This window comes from Hemitrygon akajei, chromosome 19 (genome assembly GCF_048418815.1).
Source record: "Hemitrygon akajei chromosome 19, sHemAka1.3, whole genome shotgun sequence".
Taxonomy (NCBI): domain Eukaryota; kingdom Metazoa; phylum Chordata; class Chondrichthyes; order Myliobatiformes; family Dasyatidae; genus Hemitrygon; species Hemitrygon akajei.
In genome coordinates this window covers 9,414,449-9,436,089 of record NC_133142.1, presented here as the reverse complement: position 1 = coordinate 9,436,089, position 21,641 = coordinate 9,414,449, and the positions used below count along the sequence as shown (strand labels likewise).

The following is a 21,641-nucleotide window of genomic DNA, read 5'->3' as shown; positions in this document are numbered from 1 at the left end:
TTTCTCAGCTGTCTACAGCAATTAATTCCATCTATCCACCACCCACTTGCTAAAGAAATTCCACATCTTCAGGGATGTCCTTCTATTTACATTGGTGTGCTGCAATGTCCAATAAATGCACTTCATTCACACCAGCCTATTTTCCCTCTATTGCCTTCAGTTAGATTGGATTTTATGGCCACAAATGTCATACAAGGTCAACAATAGTTTAATTTCGAACTAATCACTAATCAACATTTGAAATGTTGTCTCACAAACTGCATCAATTTTGTAAGGAGTAACAAAGTGGGTATTTTTGCCAAAGTAGCTCATAATCCCAGACTTTAGGACATGCACAAAAGTGTCACATAACCATTCAATTTGCCGACCGCGCTAAAAAAACATAATGCTAACTACTGAAAACATCCACAGCAACCACCTTTATGGGAGCAACTGGGAAACAGAAATCTATCAGGATTCATACATATCCCCCAAAAATATCTAATCGTCAGGTGATGAACTAAAAAACGCAAAAGTTAAAATAGAAAATGCTACAAAATGTTCTGGGTGGAACAAAGGGAATGCCTCTGAGAAATGAGTTGATATGGTATTTCGAATGAGATTATGCCTCTTTGTCTATTGTTAACTGCAAAGTTGTGAAATATTCCCAAGTAGTCAGAAGAAAGAGAGAAAAGCCAAACCAAAAATCACAGAAGGATGACAGGCAGGAATGTCCTGCCTGGAAAGACTTGCCTAAAATTTACCCAAAGCAATTTACCTAAAGTTGAAGAATTCAAAATCAATTCTGAAAGGCTGCAATGCACCAAGACTGCAGATAAGCTGTTATTCCACAAGCTTGTGTTAGGCCTGACTGTAAAAGCATAGCATACACAGATAATTGGGTCACAGTGAGAGTGGGGATGTGAATATATGGTGCAAGCTACTTGCTACTCCATACCCACTAATGTGTTGACTCTGAACTCAGTCAAGGCTCAGACTGATGTGGCCAGCTTTACTTGCATCACAGATGCCAGGCTCCAAATAGCAAAACATTCTCCCAATGTTAACCTGAAACGTGTTTGGATCCGTCACAAACACTGTTGTTACAGAAGGAGGTCAAGGGTTGGACATCCTGTGGCAAATGACTCATCATCCAGTTCAAAACTATTAAAAGGCACAAAGTCAAGGGTGTGATGAAATATCCTCAATCTGCCAAGCAGCTCTAACAATTCGCATTCAGTTGAAACATCTTTAAAAAAACTGTTTACTATGAACCTCACCCCCTCCACCCTTTGGCTTAAAAAGAATTCAATCAAGATAAAAACAATGTTCAAGAAACTGATGTAATACTAGTTTGTGTTGACAAAGCTCCTGCTCCTCCTCCTTAGGTTTAAGGAAGAAAAATTATGTTTAACAAATCTGTTAGAGTTTGTCATTTTAACTGAAGAACAGATAAGGGGAAACCCATTTCATGTAATGCATTTGAACTTTAAAATGCTCTTCGATAAAGTACCAAGAGACCATAAGACATAGGAGCAGAATTAGAAAATTCGGCCCATCAAGACTCCTCCACCATTTATTATTGCTCTCAACCCTATTCCTTTGCCTTCTCCCCATAACCTTTGACACCCTTACTAATTAAGAAACTATTACCCTCCACTTTAAATATACCCAATGGCTTGGACCCCACAGACACCTGTAGCAATGAATTCTAAAGATTCGCCAACCTCTGGCTAAAGATATCACTCCTTATCTCTGTTCTAAAGGGCTTCATTGTATTTTGAGGCTGTGTCCTCTGATCCTAGACTCCATCATTATAGGAAACATCCTGTCCACATCCACTGAAGTAGCACTGAAAAGATTATGAAATAATCCAAGCACAAGGAATTGGGTGTAATATACCAAAAAGGAACGATTTATCAAAGGGCATAGGTCACTTTTAGCTGTACTAAGACTAACGGATCACTGCTAGGGGTCCAAGCTGTTTATGATCTACCTCAAAAGATTTACACTTTGTTGTCATGCTCAATAAGTCTAGATATGCTGATCGTGTGAGTGGGATGTTGAAAATTAAAACAGATCATGTCAATGGGTGAAGACATGGCAGATGAATATAATGCAGTAAAGCAACACACACAAAATGCTGGAAGATCTCAGTAGGCCAGGCAGCATCAATGGAAAAGAGTATAGTCGACATTTTGGGCCAAGACCCTTCAGCAGGACTGAAGGAAAAAAGCTGAGGAGACAATGCAGTAAAGGCCATGTATTGGGAGGAAAAGCTACATATTTCATAAGCAACGAGACACAGAAAGTTATCCAGGATAGATTGCATGTTCTCACGCATGACCCACAGAAAGTTAACAAGCCCGTACAAGCAATTTGGTAGGTAAGTGATAAAGTAGACAATTATTGCAAGTCGACTTGAGCACAAGAGTAAAGGTATTTTACTAGGATCATACAGGGCACTGTTAAAACTGCACCCAGCACTTAGTGTAATTTCCCTACCAAAAGAAAAACATTTACAATTGGCAAGGAGGTAACAAAAGACCCATCAGATTGATTCCTGGGATATTTGAGGATGGGTAAGAGGGGAAATTGTCCTCTGGAAGAGTCTCTGCAGGTCGAGCCTTTACTTTTCAGAGTTTTAAAGGATGAGGGATCATTTATCAACAAACTCCTTACAGAGCTTGTCAGAGCAGATTATTCTGGGTTCCACATCCAGGAATGAGGTGAAACAAATAATTTCACTCAGAGGCTAGTGGATCTTTGGGATTTTCTGCATGACTGTGGAAGTTCTGGTTGAAGTACACCAATATTGGGATCAGTAGATTTTGGGATGCAAGGGAAGCAAGGAATATGTAGGACAGAAAGAAAGCGGTATAGAAGATCATGATGAATGGTGGAGCAGTTGCAAGTGGTTAATTGCCTACTGCTGCTCCTACTGTTATCTGTCTGAGAAAAGGCCAATGGATACCTGACGGGATATATGACTACAGAGCAGAAAGAAGAGCCATTTAAAACACAGGACCTGCAAATCACAGGACTGTTTGACGATCCCAAATTTGCTGATCTCATTGATTAATGAAGCAGTTACAATATTGAAATAATCCAGAAACAAATTAGCCCCAACATTAATTGACAACAAAGATTATTCTGACTAAAACAAGAATCACAAGTTTGTATTTTCAGTTACCAAAAAAAAGGCAGATTTCAAAATACACTGAATCACTCTAAAATAAGATTAAATTAACATGCATCAGTACTTTCAAACATTGAAACAAAACAATAGAATCGATTAGGACATTTTTGGCTAAATTATAGAAAAAGCTAGAAATACTCATGTCTGGCAGCATCTGAATCGTGAAGCACAGAATCAACATTTGCTATAATAAAATATAAAGAAAATACAAATATATTCCTAGATACTACTGAAAACCAAATTTCAATTTGATCTATTCAGTCACAGAAGACCAGCCACTGATCAACTGACCTCATCCCAAAGTAATAAATATCCATCTAACTTAATGGAACAGGGATAAATCTAAATTCAATTCTCACCCTCAGTCTGACAAATGTAATATCAGAGATTATGATTAACAGTGGGTTCAGGAAAATCCTTTGGGGAAGGAATTCTGCCATTCTTAAATGTCTGAGTGAGTTGTTTCTCCAGGTCCAATGAAGTTGCACAGATAGGTTAATTAGCTACAAATTAGTACACATCTTAGGGCAGACAAAGTGAGGTGCAGCACTATAGGTGGTCAAATGAAAGGGAAAAAACATACAGTTCATGGCAGGACTCTTAAGAGCATTCGCACACAGAGAGACCTTGGTCCAAGTCCATACCTACCTAAAAGTATTCTCACTATAGGCATAGAGTACATGAGACAGCGAGTCATATTGCAGTTATATAAAACTTTGGTCAGGGCACACTTAGGGTACTGCATGCAGTTGTTTGCCCCATTACAAAAGGATTTGGAATCTTCCAAGAGGGTTTAGAAGAGGTCTACCGGGATGCTGTCTGGATTAGAGAATATTAGCCACAAGGAGAAGCTGAACAAAAGGTGATGCAAGTGGAGAATGAGCTGCCAGCTAAAGTGGTGGATACAGGTCTGATAGCAACAGGTTCCAGTAGCAACATAGTATGCCTACAACTTGCTAACCTTAAATGCACATCTTTACAATGTGGCTTTTGGTGAGGACGTACAAGTTCCTAACAGACAGCAGCGGAATTGAACCTGGGTTTTGAACCTGAGATGAATCTGAAGATTGTAAAATGTATGCATACTCTAATAATAAATGTACTTTGAACTTTGAAAATGCCAACTTTTAAAATGTGTTGAATAGCACAGCAAGTGGAGGTAGGAATCTACCTGCCCGACTGCCTACTATCAGTTCAGTGCACACACATTTCACAGTTCAGATGCTGCTACTCAAGTAACTATGCCATTATGAAACGTAACACATGCGATAACATTAAGACTGAAAACCCATCAGGACAACAGCTTTGCAGTCCCTAATAGAAGCCCCCTGACATCTCAAAATAATCAGACTTGCATTACTAAATCTCTTCCAAAGTCTTACCTTTAGGGCATCTGCCATTGAGTCAACTTGTTCGTTTAGCACATTCTCTGACTCCTTGTACGACAGGCACGTGTACTGGTATTCTTCTGGATCAAAGGAGTCTGCCCCTTGCACTTCTACATCATTCGCTACCCCATCATAATAGTCACGCATATCCCCTTGATCCTCTTCCTCCTCCTCAGAGTCTCCATTATAGTCATCGTTACTATCAGAGCTCTGGCTATTCATATCCACTGACATGGTTGAGGCTGCTATAATAGACCACAAATTTTATGATATCCAAGAGCAAAACGCTGTATTTACAAAGTGTCCCTGCTCACTTCCGCTCTTCATCTGTCTGTTGATTAACTAGGAAAAGAGAGGAAAACAAATCGTTAATAGTATAAACAAAGGTGAGGTACCCACATTTAAATATTTCCTTTTTACATTTTCCTCTGAGGAGATGATTTGTATTGAAGCACAATTCTACCATACACCAACAGATAACCCAAATACCAAATAAAGAGAACTCGCAAATTCAATTTAATATCTTCCCCAAGCCCGCTAATTTATTCAATACAAACTCATGCCAAATATTTGCTCTGGAAGAAGACCAGCCTCGATAACACACTTTTACTTGATTTTAAGCCTTAGTCTGAGAGATCTGAGTTGAAGGCCAGTGCTAGAGAGGAGAAAAGCTAGAACACACGGAAAATGCTGGAGGAACTCAGCATGTCAGGCAGTATCTATGGAAATGAATAAATAGTCAACTTTTCAGGCAGAGACCCTTCTTTAGGACTCAGTCTGAAATGTTGACTGCTTATTAAGATCCAGCCCAAGATCTTAAAGCACAAACTAACGGAGATGGGAGTAGACTCTCACATGGTGGATTGGATAGTGGACTACTTGACAGATAGACCTCAGTATGTGCAGTTGGGAGACTGTAGGTCTGACACGGTGGTCAGCAGCACAGGAGCGCCACAGGGAACCGTACTCTCTCCGGTCCTGTTCACCCTGTACACATCAGACTTCCAATATAACTCGGAGTCCTGCCATGTGCAGAAGTTCGCTGATGACACGGCCATAGTATGGTGCAACTCAAACTACCTGCGTCTCAATATCACCAAGACCAAGGAGATGGTGGTGGACTTTAGGAGATCTAGGCCTCATATGGAGCCAGTGATCATTAATGGAGAATGTGTGGAGCAGGTTAAGACCTACAAGTATCTGGGAGTACAGTTAGACGAGAAGCTAGACTGGACTGCCAACACAGATGCCTTGTGCAGGAAGGCACAGAGTCCACTGTACTTCCTTAGAAGGTTGGCGTCATTCAATGTCTGCAGTGAGATGCTGAAGATGTTCTATAGGTCAGTTGTTGAGAGCGCCCTCTTCTTTGTGGTGGCGTGTTGGGGAGGAAGCATTAAGAAGAAGGACGCCTCACGTCTTAATAAGCTGGTAAGGAGGGCGGGCTCTGTCGTGGGCAAAGTACTGGAGAGTTTAACATCGGTAGCTGAGCGAAGGGCGCTGAGTAGGCTACGGTCAATTATGGAAAACCCTGAACATCCTCTACATAGCACCATCCAGAGACAGAGAAGCAGTTTCAGTGACAGGTTACTGTCGATGCAATGCTCCTCAGACAGGATGAAGAGGTCAATACTCCCCAATGCCATTAGGCTTTACAATTCAACTGCCAGGACTTAAGAACTTTTTTTAACTTTTTGAGTTAGTGATTTAGATGCATATCATATTATTACTGAGTTAAGTATTGTATGTAATGAGTTTTTTTTTTGCTACAACAAGTGTATGGGACATTGGAAAAAAATGTTGAATTTCCCCATGGGGATGAATAAAGTATCTATCTATCTATCTATCTATTCATTTCCATAGCTGCTGCATGACATGCTGAATTCCTCCAGAATTTTCTGGGTGTTGGTTAAGATTTCCAGCATCTGCTGAACCTCTTGTGCTTATGAGGAAAATAACTTAGTTCAACTTGTCTGTGCAATACTAAAATGCTATGCACTGACATCATGATCTTGCTGCTTGTACGGACATTAAGGATTACAGGCTGCTCACTCCCTTCTAGGTTACGGATACCTTTTTTTCCAAAACGGGCACTCTCTATATACGAACAAGTTCCTGCAATATTATTAAATTCAGAAGTTCAACGAACAGCAAAACAAATTTCCTCTCTCCTCTCCACTTTTAAGCATTATTCATTCTAATCAGTCTCATGTGCTTTCAGCATCTTCATTACAACCAGGGTACAGCTAACATTTCATGTGATTTGTGTACACTTTCCAGCTTACAGACAGAATTAAGTTATTGGCATCAATTAAAAAGTGGAACCTGTTTGCTATCAAGAAAGAATTCTACATTTTGGTCACAATAAGGCCTTCAACTAGCATCACCAGCAATGGGCTGTCCTTTCATGAGCAAAGGTGACAACACATTGGTTTATCCAAAGTCAAAAATGCATGTCAACATTTAAATATGTAGCACTGGAGAAATTCCAAGGGTACAACTTTGCAGTTTATTCTTTAATGTGAAACGAAGGCAAGATCAACAATATGGATATATTGATACTGCAACTCCAACAGCAATCCTGACATCTGACTTTAGCATAACCCTTGTGTATCTTAACTGATAACCTGATAGTAGACCACAATCTACATGAACCTGTCTATTCTGCTGTTATAAGACTACTGAATGGTTCCCTAGTACAATAAAATGGAGTCTTCACTGCACAATTTACCCCATTATGGCTTTGCACCTTATTGTTTATCTGAACTACATGTTCTCTGAAATTCTAATGCTTTATTTTATGTACCGTAGAGAGCATTCTAAATGGCTGCATCACTGTCTGGTGTGGGAGAGGCCGGGGGGGGGGGGGAGGGAGAGTACTGACACAGGATCGAAATAAGCTGCAGAGTTGTAAAATTACTCAGCTCCATCATGGGCACTAGTCTCTGTAGTATACAAGACATCATCAAGGAGCGGTGCCTCAGAAACCACCAAATCCATCATTAAGGACTCCCATCTGCCAGGTCATGCCTTTTCATTTCTATTTTGGCACTACTTTTTTAACTATGTTTTTATTTACTGTAATTCACAGTTTTTCTCCATTATTACTGAATGCATTGTACTGCTGCCACAAAGACAACAAATTCCGTGACATATGCCAGTGTTATTAAACCTGATTCTGAACTCTTGTTGTTTTACCTGTTTTTCTACCTCAATGCACTGTTGTAATGAAATGGTCTGTATGAGCATGAACACTGAGAAAAGGTGGTGTGGGACCCAAGGCTCCTGTACGCCCTGCCCAATAGTGAGAAGACAGCACAGCCTGGATGGCAGCAGTCCCTGATGATAGATAATACCTTCACACGGCAGCATTCATGTAGATGTGCTCAATGGGGGGGGCGGCGGCGGAGGAGAAGAGCTTTGCAGCTGAATGTAGCTGAAGAACACAGGTTGGGAAAGGGTGCAATTGAATCCCAAATGCCAATCAATCTGTAGATAGAGGTTGTTGATTTGAAAAACAGCTGGAAAATTGCTAGATTTTCCTGCTGGTAGACAGGCAGTAATCTCAGTTAGAATAGTTGCGTAGATTTATCCTAGTAGGAAGTCAACTAACGACTGTTCTTAAACTTAATGCCCAGAAGCTGCCGTCAAACCATTATCTTAGCAGACTACTACTCATGGCTGCTGAAACAGAGGAAAAGGAAACTGGCCACAAAAAGTAAACCTTCCAGCCACTTGAACAACATGAGATAAATTAACTCCAACACTGCACTCCATATCCTCAAAGAGCACTTGCCCACCAAACCCATCATTGGAATGGAAGCCAAGTGCCCAATCGTAAACAAAGTCAAATGCAAGCCACTTGCTTTTGAGCTTACTCACACCCAGCAGCAGTACAAACCAGCAATCAAACCTTTGATCCTAATTGCTGGAACTTAAATAGGAATTCAAGTTGACAAATACAAGAACTTGGTTACAAAGCATTACTCCACCGGTAATTCCAATAAATACTTTGCGTGAAAGGGGCAAGATGCACAATTGTACTGTTTCCTGCTGCGCTGAATTGCCAAACCTATCAAGTAGACCATGGCGCATGGTTGTGTTGGCGCGTGGCCTAGTGGGCAAGGCATCAGACTAGTAACCTGAAGGTCACTGGTTCGAGCCTCAGCTGAGGCAGCGTGTTTGTGTCCTTGAGCAAGTCCTTGCAGCTTGGGCAACTGCCGGTCTCCCATACAACCCTGCCCAGGCCTGCGCCCTGGAAACTCCAGACGCAGATCCATGGTCTCTCAAGACCTACGGATGCCACCACCATCAAGTAGAGGATAGCTACTAATCTTCATGTCAAAAAGGGAAGGAAAAAGAGGCCCCCTAAAATTAACATAATCTCCAACCAAATGCTTACAAAATTAGAATAACAGAAGTTCAATGTGTATTGTTCCTTTAACACAGAAAGGAGAAGCTGCTCTGCAGATTGCAAAATATGAAAGAAACATGTCAACTCTTCACATGGGCAATTACTGGTGTTTATGCTCCATGCCAGCCACTTCCTATCCCTTTTCACTTAACACTTCTTCCAGAAACTTCTCTCCTTCATGGAGGCCTAATATTGAACAACATCTCTGCCACTCATCCAACTGTTCCATGTCAAAACAAATCTCACATTGTAACCATTTACTTGGCAAAATTTCTTCAGAATTGCTATTGAGATTTACTGGTAATGCCCTTGTAATTACAGACTCTGTTAAGAGTCATAGAAAAGTACAGCACAGAAACAGTCCCTTTGGTCCATCCAGCCAGTGCTGAAACCATTTAAATTGCCTCTTCCCATCGACCTGTACTGAGACCATAGCCCTCCATACCACTCCCATCCACGTACCAATGCAAACTTCACTTAAGTGTTGAAATCAAGCTCACATGCACCACTTGCGCTGGCAGCTCGCTCCACTCTCGTGACCACCTGAGTGAAGAAGTTTCCCCTCTTGTTTGTCTTATACTTTTCACCTTTCATCCTTAACCCCTGACCTCTAGTTATACTGCCACCCAACCTCAGTGGAAAAAGCCTCCTTGCATTACTCTATCTACACTTCTAATAATTCTGTACACCTCAATCAAATCTCCTCTTAATCTTCTACATTCCAAAGAATCTGGACTCTCTACAAGTGAAAACAAATCTAAATCATTTCATACATGTGCAATAAAATCATAAAATCTATATTTCCTGTGAATGCCTACAAGAAAATTAATCTCAAGGTAGTATATGATGACAGATATACATACTTTGATAACTAATTTCCTTTGGCAGTACCTCACCATACTTTTTCCAGGAAGTAGTTTCCATGTCCAGAAGCAGAAGTAAATGGGAAATACAAATTTAGTAACATATTGCAACCATGAAGTCTGAAATAGTTTTCAAGAATATTGAATTTATACATATTATCTTTTTTTGTTAATTGGAGGAGAAACTGAACCTGAGAAATGGCCATCACATATTCAAGCAGGCATCATTCCTAACTTCTGAAAACTGAATGAGCACTGCAAAGATCAATCTGTATTGCGCAGGATGTTTAACAAAGTGCATCACATGATTTTTACCAAATTAAATCAGAATCCAATTTAAAAGATTATATTGAGGCAGATGGGTTTTAAAAGTTGTCCGAAAAGTAGAGGGAAAGGAGTTAAGGGGTTTAGCGACAGAATTCCAGAGCTGAAGAGTCTGGCAAATGTAGACAAACACCTCTTGGTAGAAAACTTAAATGTAAATGTAATCATAAGGCCAGAGTTGGAAGACAGCAGACATCCAAGGGTGATAATGCAGGAAGAAAAAAAAACAGAATGTGGATTTTTGAAAATAAGGATGAGAAATTCAAAATGAAGGCATCACTGATATCTAATACCCACCTCCAAGATGAAAAGATTGTGGTGAGCTTCTTGAAGGGACTGCCACAGACAGCTTCAGATCTATATGTCACATTTTCATTGAAACATGGTGAAAATTGTCTTTTGTGTTAACAAACAAATCTCCTCTGCACCCTCTCTAAAGCTTCCATATCATCCCTATGATGAGGCAACCAGAACTGAACACAATATTCCAAGTGTGATCTAACCAGGGTTTTACAGAGCTGCAACATTACCTCATGGCTCTTGAACACAACTTCTCAACTAATGAGACCCAACAAACCAGATACCTTCTTAACCAGCCCATTAACTTACACTGCAACTTTGAGGGAATGCAATAACTAGAGGCCTAGACTAAGGCAGAAAAGTACCTTAGTACAGAGGCCTGGTCAAACGAATTTGGAGTGCAAAGTCATGATATAGACTGTCAGGAAACGTCAATCATACTCTCCTCTGTAGCTGACTAGCTCAGAGCCAATAAAAGATGCAACGCAACTGAAGTGGAAAATGAAGATCAAATTGCAGAAATCAATAGTCAACTGCAATGAGTTAAAGAGAGATGAAATGTCTAGTTATAGACTGGATGATCAACAATTCACTTGAGAGGAAGAGAAGGAATAGGAGTGGGATGGGTCTCACAAACAGGATTTACTTCTTTACTGAACCCTGAAACCACGAGATTCTATCTGTAGTCTGGAGATTTAGAGAAAGCCATATATAGGCTGTGAAATTGTTCATTTTCTTTGCAATCAAGAGTTTGAATAAAGCAAAATATCTTTCACCAGTTATCAGTATAATTACTATAATGCAAGTTCAAATGACCCCACCAGTAACCATATTCAATGGATCACACCTCAGCTTATGCCAGCTTCAACAAGATTTCGATCAGAAAAATTCCCTTTGCTCCAACCTTTCTGTGCCATCAACTTTTTATCCTCATCAATTCTAACAAAAAAGCCAAATTATGAATTTTCTAGGAATTCCTTTTTTATGAGATTTCCCGTATCTGCAATTTTTTTTACTTTAAAAAATATTTTCTGTCCTTATTTTCTACTATAATTTCTGCCAAATTTGTAAGAAACCTGCATTAAATTTAATTTGTTTCCATTTTACATATCTGTAAAGTTTTTACAGCCCATTTTAATTGTGCCCATAAGATTCCTGTCAATATTTTACCTTTTCCTTATCCATCTTTTGTCCTTCTTAGTTTTTAAATTACCTCAGATGTCAAGCTTACTGCTCCTTCCCAAAAGGGACTGGGCTTTTCCTTTTCACATAATACCCAGGTTGAGCACCCCTTATCCAAAATGCTTGGGGCCAGAAATGTTTCAGATTTTGGAATATATGCAGTTATATAATGAGATACCCTGGGGGATGGGACCCAAGTCTAAACACAAAATCCATATACAGCTTATGCATATTCTCTGAAGGTATTTTTACATAATTTTTTTTTAAACTATCACTATCTAGGCTGCCCAGGTGGACAGTCAGTGGCATCATCATTATTCCCAACTCAAATTTATGTGCTACCGATAAGCAGTCTTTGTCTCACACTTGCTTATCACACATAAGCACTGATTAAGCCATACAGCATCTTAGATTTTCATCAGCGATCTTGGCAAACTCCTAAATGAATTTCACTGCTGCTTTGTGATCAGCAGACACTTTATCACCACAAACCTATAAAATATTAATGCTGTGCCTTTTCTTAATTTCTGCAACCAGCCTGATGAATATTCACAACCTTCAATTTTCAGTTTGTCGTGATAGACCTTTGTTTTATCATCAACATACCATTAAGCAGCACATTTACTCCAACACTGATGAATCCACTCTTTCAATATATGATCGAGATCTTCATTTTTCACTGTTACAATGATTTCCTATTTTTCATTAACTTTGTTTCATTACTTATGTGAGGTCAGTTCTCAGAACTATCTGTAGTGTGCAGAGATCTGCACATCACCTTGTGGAATTTTCCATTTGTGATGTCATTTCAGCGCTCAAAAATTTTTCGGATTTTGGAGGCTTTTGAATTTTGGAATTTCTGATAAAGGTGCTCAACTGTACTCCTTTTAATGTATTGTTTGCATTGACTGATCCACTTGTGCTGTGGGGTTGTGTATCTTAAAATGGATACATTTGCGGTAAACTATGTGTTCATATGCTCATTCCACGCTGACAATTCCTCTCCCCCACCCCCAATCCAAACCCACCCAACAAATGCCATTCAACCTGCTGCGTTCCTCCAGCAGATTATTTGTTGCTCATTCAGCACAATAGTTTCCCAATTCACACCTCATACCTCTGCCAGTCTTCTTTGCTTTTTAACTAACTGGTTTCAACCACTTTCAATCTTGATATAAAATTCTATAATATTTGGACCATTCTTCCCAAAAGGCCAATTTACCCAAATATTAATTGACCCTTTCGCACTGTCCAATACAAAGTCTAAAATGGCCTATCCCCTCAAAGATAATAATCTAAACATTACATCGTAAACAGTGTCTCCTATACACTTTAGAAATAAATTCTCCACAATATTGTTCTATGTATATACACACATACATATATCACACACAGGCCCAGGACAGAGGACTATGATGAGCTGCTGTCAGCAGCTTGTACCCCAGTCGGGATGATGGGCTTAAGAGGATTTGCCCTAAATTATCACAACTTGTTTGGGGGCCTAAGGATAGCACCCACGCTCATATTTCTAAACTCAAAACTTATTCTACTTCTTGATTTTCCACGTCAAGATTCTTTCAACTGCCTTTATCATACTGTTTATTAAAAGGACTTCTTCCCTTTCCATTCAGTCTTTTTATTCTACAGTATCCTGGTATATTTTATTCCCAATCTTGGTCACTGCATGACAACATTTCTACAATTGATATTAGATCCTACCCATTTATTTCCATTTCATCTTAATTAATCCACCTTGTTGTGAATGCATTTAGATAATGAGCCTTCAGTTTTGTCCTTGTAATTTTTTTCCTTGCTCCGATACTAATTGGATCTACAAACACATGCTTTTATGCTCTGACTCTTCCCAAGAGATTCTGATTATCATTACCCTTTTTGCTACCCTGCACTATCATCTACTGTCTGAAAAGCATGCTTCAATGCAACCAAGGAAAAAATGTCCACTAATTCTCCTTGCAACGACCTTGGCTAGGGATCTGCCACAGCCCCAACACAGATTTTTTTTAAGCATTAACATTAATTTTAAATGTGATATTTATATATGATATGAAAAATCAGCATGGGGTGCAGAAATAACACCAATTTGTTTGGCAATATGTAACACAGATTTCATAGAAAAACTCGAAACAATCATAACACTGGAAATTTCCTTCCAAAATGGAGACCTACAAAAGGATCACCACTGTTGAGCCCAATTTCAAGGTTAAAGCAACTGCAGTACACCAGTAAAAAAAAATCATCAATCCAAAATATCAAATCTGTTAATCACAAAGACGGAGTTATACAATCAGAAAACAGGCCTCTCATCCTAACTCGTCCATGTTTCAACACTCCTTGCCTATCCCGTCTCTCTGTATAACTCAAACCCTCAACTGCCAACAACATCTTTGTGAATCTTTTCTGCATTCTCCAGAGCTTAATCACATCCTTCCATTAATATAGCAACCAAAATTGCACCCAATATTCCAAGCAGTGTCTCACCAGTATCATGTACAGAAATTTCCTGGAATGGAAGCTGGGAGTATTTCAACATTTTCTTCCAGATATTTCAAACTTCCAGAACCCGCAGTATTTCGCTTTTGGATTACAATCTGTTATTTTTATGCACTCCATTTTCTTTCATCATACCTTCATGAAAGCTTGTATTCGTTAATTGTTTGAAGAACTTCACGTTCTTCAATACAGAGACATCTCAGTTGACAACAGTGTGTTTCTTCCACACCAGGAGGACTAACTGTGCTGCACCTTCTTTTGATCCGTAGGATTGTAAAATAAATCCTGCAATTCCACCAAGACTGATTTAAAAGTAATGGATCCAGAAACAGCATTGTTTGCCCACAAAAAATGCAATGGAAAGTCTGAGTAAAAGGAAAAGAGAGATGAGACGAAAGTACAGCCCAGATTTCAGCTCATCCACCACAAAAAGCTATCTCATGGCCTAAGTGGCAATTCCGGACTAAACTTGAATATTATCAGCTCTTAAATTAAATCAAGCGATAAAGGTGACAGTAGGGCTTCACTTCCAGATAACCTAAATGCTTTCTATGCTCGCTTTGACTGTCAAAACGCGGAGAAACCATCACAAACTCCCAAATCCCCAATGATTCTATGATTTCAGTCTCTGAGGCCGACATGCAAGGAGCCTTCTGTCTGTCTGTCTGTCTAGGTACCATATCCGACGCGGACGTTGGTGACCATGGTTTTCCATACGGATCTATCCCTTGTTCTTTGGATGACTTCCATTTGCTCGATCTGTGGCCACCTGGCTAGGCTTTTGATGTACATAAGCCGAGGTCTTCCTCTAGGTTTGCTCCCCTCGATCTTTCCAGAGAGTATGAGTTTCTCTAGTTCATCTTTCTGCATGATGTGTCCTAGGAATCTGAGTTGTCTTTCTCTTATTGTTGGGATGAGTGATCTAACGACTTGGGCTCTTCTGAGAACTTCTTCATTTGATGTGTGTAGTTCAGGTGAGTGAAACCACAAAAAGCATCTGGCCCAGGTAGGGTACCAGGCTCAGTACTAAAATCCTGTAATGACCAAATGGCTGGAGTGTTCACTGAGATCTTTAACTTCTCACTTCGGCAGTCTGAGATACCTATCTGCTTCAATTATACCCGTGCTCTAGAAGAGCTTGGAGATCTGGCTCAATGACTGTCATCTATCAGCACTAACATCTACAGTGATGAAGTGTTTTCAGAGATTGGTGATGAAACACATCAACTCCTGCCTGAGAAGCAACTTAAATCCACTCTGATTTGCCAACCAAAGCAACAGGTCTATAAGACCATAAATCACAGGAGCAGAATAGGTCATTCACCTGCCCTCTCCCAGTAACCTTTGACAACCTGACTAATCAAGAACCTATCAACCTAATCATTAAATATGCTTCAACCACGAGGAAATCTGCAGATGCTTAATAACCAGGCATCCACAGCCTTCTGTGGCAATGAAATCCGCAGATTCAATATCCTCTATATAAAGAAATTCCTCCTCAACCCTATTCTAAATGGACGTCTCTCTACTCTGAGGCTGTGCCCTCTGCTGAGACTCACCTACTATAGGAAACGTCTTCTCCACCTCCACTGTATCTATGCCTTTCAACATTCAATAGGTTTCAATGATCACACTGATACATCACAAGGTCCAGGAAGAAGCTTAGTAACATTCCTGCGAAGATTTTACAGGGCATATCTAGAAAGACCCTCCTGTTACTGAATGCCAAGGAGGTAGAACTCTGAAAAAAAAATACTCCAACTGTTTACTTAAGAAATGCCTGTAAAGGAAATTGATGCCAGGGTGAAATAACATAAATGCAACAGCAGCTGCCAAACCTGCACAAACACCTCCCTAGAACTGCAACCAGGAAGGACAGGCAGCTGGCACATGAGGACTTCAGCACCTGCAGGTACCCTCCATCTTGACTTGGAGAAACATCATTTCTTGATCATCACACTAAAAGCACACTCTCTGGAAGGACTGCAGCAGTTTAAGACAGACAACAGGTAACTACCACCTTCTCAGAACCAATTTGAGATAGATAATAAATACTGGTCAAGTGATGTCCAGAAAATAGCGTTCTGCTGTAGTGACCAGATGGACCTTTGATGAACTCTTACACTGAACAGCCTGATCACACTCACCAGCTTGGCTCAAACATTAAGTGTGCCTATTTGAGAAAAGAGCCAATTCCAGCAGCATCCACCATGGCATACCATAGCAATCAAAGGCTGCACAGGGGAACTGGAGAAAAGAAATACTAAATAGTGGCAGACACAGAACAGTGCAGCACAGTAGAGATGCTTCAGCCAACGATGTTGTGCCAAACTTTTAACCTAGTCTAAGATCAATCTAATAACCCTTTTCCCTCCCACATTGTCCTTCACTTTTCTTTCATCCATGAGCCTAAGAGTCTCAGATATCTCTAATCTACTGTATTGCCTCTACCACTACCCCAGCAGTGCACTGCATGCACTCTGTTTAAAAAAAAACCACACTACTTTGACTCACCCCCCCCCCCCCCCCCCCCGTACTTTCTGCCAATCACTTTTGTGCACCTGGTTTTTGCCATTTCCACTCTGGGAAAAAGTCACTGGCTCTATCTGTGCCTCTTATCATCTTATACGCCTCTATCAAATCATCTCTCACCCTCCTTCAAGTCAAAGAGAAAGGCCCTGGCTGACTCAACATCTCCTCATAAGACATGCATAAAATTTCATGTCTTCAATAGTTATAATCCTTACTAACCAAACACCTCACAATCTAAATTTAATCTTGAAAATATACATTCTAAAGCCAACACTGAAAGTCCCTTTAATACCAAAAAACTTCTTATTCATTATTTCAGCATTTGATAAAGAATCCTAAAACATAACCTCCTTGCCTCTTTTCAGTTGATGTTTTTAATGACCATTAACTTGTACTTCTGCTGCATTCCACTCATCTCTTGCAGCGTACCAATACGGGCAGTGTTTTGGCAAACTTTAAAACGTCAGACTGGCATAACTCAGAAGGCCACTGACAGAAAATAAATCTCTGAGAACAAAGCACTTTTGCTGTTACCCTGCAGAGAATGTGCTGAGTTAGAATATTTAATGATGCTGGTCTTGCCATACACAGTAAATCCTTCTTGGCAGTATTAATGCTGTTGGTACTATTGCAGCTACAACAGTTGATGCTCAGTGGCATCACAGAACACTCAGCAGTTCACTGGATCTTTAGAGGTGAGTGTTAATCTATCCCACTGCAGCCTTCAATGATCAGTTAGTGGTGAATTTGCATAGTTATTATTACACTAAATAATTCTGATATCATTACCACTGACATTCATTAATACTGATTATTATTGGCCAATACCTATCAAAAGGAAGATTGCGAGTAGGCCATTCAGTCTCTTTCATCGAATGCTAGATGATCCAATGTTGCTCAAGATCACTTTTCTGCCTTTTCCCCATAATCTAATTCCTTTCCTTTATAGAAATCTCAGCCTTAAATAAAAACACAGACTCTGCCCCGTGGGCCTCTGTAGAAAGGAATAGCAAACACTCAACTGTCAGAAATGAGCTTCCAATCATGTCTTAAATAAGCACCTCCTTAATCTGAAACAATGCTCTTCAGCTCGCAGCTCTCTTCTATCTATCTAAACCCCAAAGAATCTTACATTGTTTACTGAGACCTCCTAACACTCAATGACTATGGAGCCAACATGTCCATCAACCCTCACCTGACAATCCCTCATACCCAGGATCGCTCCTGAAATAAAGGAACCATAACTGATCACAGTGATCTCACTAATCCAATATATAGCTGCATTAAGACTTTCCTACTCTTATACTTCAACCTTCTTGAAATAAAAATCATTATTTAGCCCTCCTTATTGTCTACTGCACTTAATTGTTAGCCTCTTGTTTTGTGCACAAGGATTCCCCCAACACATCCCTTAATGCTGCAGCTTTTCACAGTTTTGTGTCCATCACAGGCACTATCCTCCCCAGCATTCAAGGAACGATGCCTCAAAAAGGTGGCATCCATCATTAAGGACCCCCATCACCCAAAACATGCCCTCTTCTCATTGCTACTAACAGGAAGGGGGTACAGGAGGCCTCACACTCAATGATTCAGGAAGTTTCTTCCCCTCTGCCACCCGATTTATGAATGGACATGAACACTACCTCGCTATTTTTCTTTTTTCTCACTATTTAACATATATGTATTTACTGTAAGATTTTATTGCAGTGTATTCCTACTGCTTACCAAATTTCACAACATATGCCAGTGATATTAAATATAATTCTGATTGTCCTTCATTTCAATAAAATGGCTTTTTGTTCTTCGCTCAAAATGAAAGTTTCCCACATTTTACTCTGTTCACTAATACTATGCCCACTACAAACTTTCGCTTATAAACCTGAACTGTGGGTGTCCTCTTTGCAACTTGCTTGTCATTCGCCATCAGCACAGGTGCACCACATTGCTATGTGCTCAGGCCCCTGCTCTGCTCACTTGATACTTATGACTGTGTGGCTAAGGACAGCTTCAATGCCGTAGTTAAGTTTACTGACAACACCCCGATGTTGGCCGAATCAGAGGTGATAACAAACCAGCGCATAGGAGGAAGATTGAAAATCTGGTTGAGTGGTGCCACAACAACAACCTCTCACTCAACGTCAGCAAAACCAAAGAGCTGATTATCGATGAAAGGACAGAGAAGCCGGAGGGTCAGAAGCTTTAGATTCCTTAGCATTAACATATCAGAGGTTCTGTCCTGGGGCCGGCACATGCAAATGCCATAACAAAAAAGACACAACAGTGCCTCTAATTTCTTAGCATGTCACCAATAACTTAAACTTCTATAGCTGCAGAGTGGAGAGGATCCTAAATAGTCGTATTACAGCCTGGTATGGAAACACCAATGCCCAGAAAAAGAAAAGGCTACAGGAAGTGGTGGATACAGGCAAAGCCCTCCGTACCACTGAACACATTTACATGGAGTGCTGCCACAAGAAAGCAGCATCGATCAGAGGACCCCACCATGCAGGCCATGCTCTGTCCTCATGACTACCATCAACTCTACCTGTTGTGCCGAACCAGCTAAAAAGTAAATCAAAAAACCCAAAAGCTAACAGCTCCGTACCTCTCCATCTTCCTCATATTCATATGTCTGCCTAAATGTCTCCCGCAGGCTTATGCATTTGCCTTCAACACCATACCAGGCAGCACAATCCAGGCACCCACCATTCTCTGAGTAAAATCTTACTCCTCACATCCCCTTTAAACCTACCCCTTCTCACGTTCAATGCATGGCTTCTGATATTAGACATTTCAGCCCTGGGAAAAAGATACTTCCTGCCTACTCTATCTATGCTTCTCATAATCTTATAAACCTCTATCAGATCTCCCCTCAGCCTCCACTGCTCTAGAGAAAATAACCCAGTTTATCCAGCCACTCATTCATGTTTTCTTTTAAACTACTGGTAACTATTCCTCCAACTGGTAACTAGTGCTGTGGTTCATTCAAGAAGCTTTGCTACTTTGGTTAGGGATGATTAATGATAGCGTAATCTTATTCTCATTAATCAGAGACACAAGGGATTCTGCAGCTGCAGGAAATCTTGAGCAGCGCCTACAAACTGTTGGAAGAACACGGCAGGTGAGGCAGCTTCTATGAAGGTCAGTTCATTTCTCCCCATAGATGTTGTCTGACCTGAGTTCCAGCATTGCGTGTGTTATTCTGGTTAAAATTTAGCTTTTCTGGTGTCCACTGATTTACTCAATAGCTGATAGATTATTAGCCTAATTTGATTAAAAGTAGTGCTGCTGTTAATGGATGCCAATCTCACTGCTCTAGTTAATTCTGGAAAATAACTAGTTTTTGTAGGGTTAACGAATAATGTTTCTGCCTTATCTTTAATCCAGTTAATTCACTGGAGCAATCTTCCTAACTATCTCTCTTAACCTAGTTAATGCTAGTTAGTACTAGAAATGGTGACTATGTTCTAGACGTTAATAATAAATTTTGTTTCCTCAGTTCATGCTGGAAGCCTTTACTGTACAGCTTGGTGATCCTGTTGGTGGCCTGTCTAATGCTGGACACTGGTAACCAGCCGAGTCCCTCACCCCCTGCACGCTTTACCCTGAGGTGACGGGAGAGTCTCGGGCCACGGGCGGCCGCACTTACTCAGCTCGGCGGTCCTCGGGCCGGAGTCCACGGAGCCCGTTTCCTGTCCACCTCAGGCCCGGACAACGGAGCCAGACGCCGTAGCCGTTGCCGCTCCCTCTGCCACTCCGCCTCAGGCCCGCGATCCACTCCTGCAGCCGCCGTGGAAACGCAGCGCGAGCGGAACTCACCAGTTCCCGTCACTTCCGGGAACTGTCGGGCCGGAAGTAGCGTTGACGTTCAGCTCGCGTCCGTGCGTCCCAAAGCAAAACACGCAACCGCCTTCCTCTCCTTATCCCTGCCTGCAGCCGCGGTCTCGCCTTTGACCCGTGCGTGCAACTTCAGTCTCGCTCCTAACTCATGCCTGCAGCCCCAGTCTCGCCTTTGACCCGTGCGTGCAACCTCAGTCTCGCTCCTGACTCGTGCCTGCAGCCCCAGTCTCGCCTTTGACCCGTGCGTGCAACCTCAGTCTCGCTCCTGACTCGTGCCTGCAGCCGCGGTCTCGCCTTTGACCCGTGCGTGCAACTTCAGTCTCGCTCCTAACTCATGCCTGCAGCCCCAGTCTCGCCTTTGACCCGTGCGTACAACTTCAGTCTCGCTCCTGACTCGTGCCTGCAGCCCCAGTCTCGCCTTTGACCCGTGCGTGCAACCTCAGTCTCGCTCCTGACTCGTGCCTGCAGCCGCGGTCTCGCCTTTGACCCGTGCGTGCAACTTCAGTCTCGCTCCTAACTCATGCCTGCAGCCCCAGTCTCGCCTTTGACCCGTGCGTGCAACCTCAGTCTCGCTCCTGACTCGTGCCTGCAGCCGCGGTCTCGCCTTTGACCCGTGCGTGCAACTTCAGTCTCGCTCCTAACTCATGCCTGCAGCCCCAGTCTCGCCTTTGACCCGTGCGTGCAACCTCAGTCTCGCTCCTAACTCGTGCCTGCAGCCGCGTGCAACTCCCCAGTCTTGCCTCTGTCCAGTGTGTGCAGCCGCCAAGTTTCACTCCTGACCTATGCGTACAGCCCCAGTACCGCTGTAGGCCCATGAATGCAGTTGAGTCTTGCTCCTGACCAGTGCATGCAGCTCCAGTTTCACTCCAGATGTGTGCTTGCAAACCAGAGTCGTGTTATGACACGGTATCTGAGGATGACCTGGTTCCATTCCCGCATGCTGGGGAGTACATGAGTGTCCTGTAGGGATCTTCAGCAGGAGAGGCAATGGAGCATAACAGGCCAGGGCATTCCATAAAATATTTGCTTATGGCATCAATGATGTGCCAATCAGGAGCTCAGGTTTTTCTCGGTAGTGTGAGTTAATCCAACAAGTCAAAAGAGGATCTTGC

General features: G+C 41.5%; 1 protein-coding gene across 1 annotated transcript in view; it reads right to left on the bottom strand.

Annotated features, from left to right (window-relative positions):
• arih2 (ariadne homolog 2 (Drosophila)) overlaps window positions 1-20,546 on the bottom strand; it is an 82,533-nt gene extending 61,987 nt beyond the window's left edge. Inside the window, exons 1-2 of the mRNA XM_073072051.1 lie at window positions 20,339-20,546; window positions 4,561-4,908 (exon numbers count right to left, since the gene is read on the bottom strand). Coding sequence (XP_072928152.1) covers window positions 4,561-4,800 — 240 coding nt within the window. The 5' untranslated portion in view covers window positions 4,801-4,908; window positions 20,339-20,546. The remainder of the gene's footprint in view (window positions 1-4,560; window positions 4,909-20,338) is intronic.
• Window positions 20,547-21,641: the final 1,095 nt, after the last annotated feature.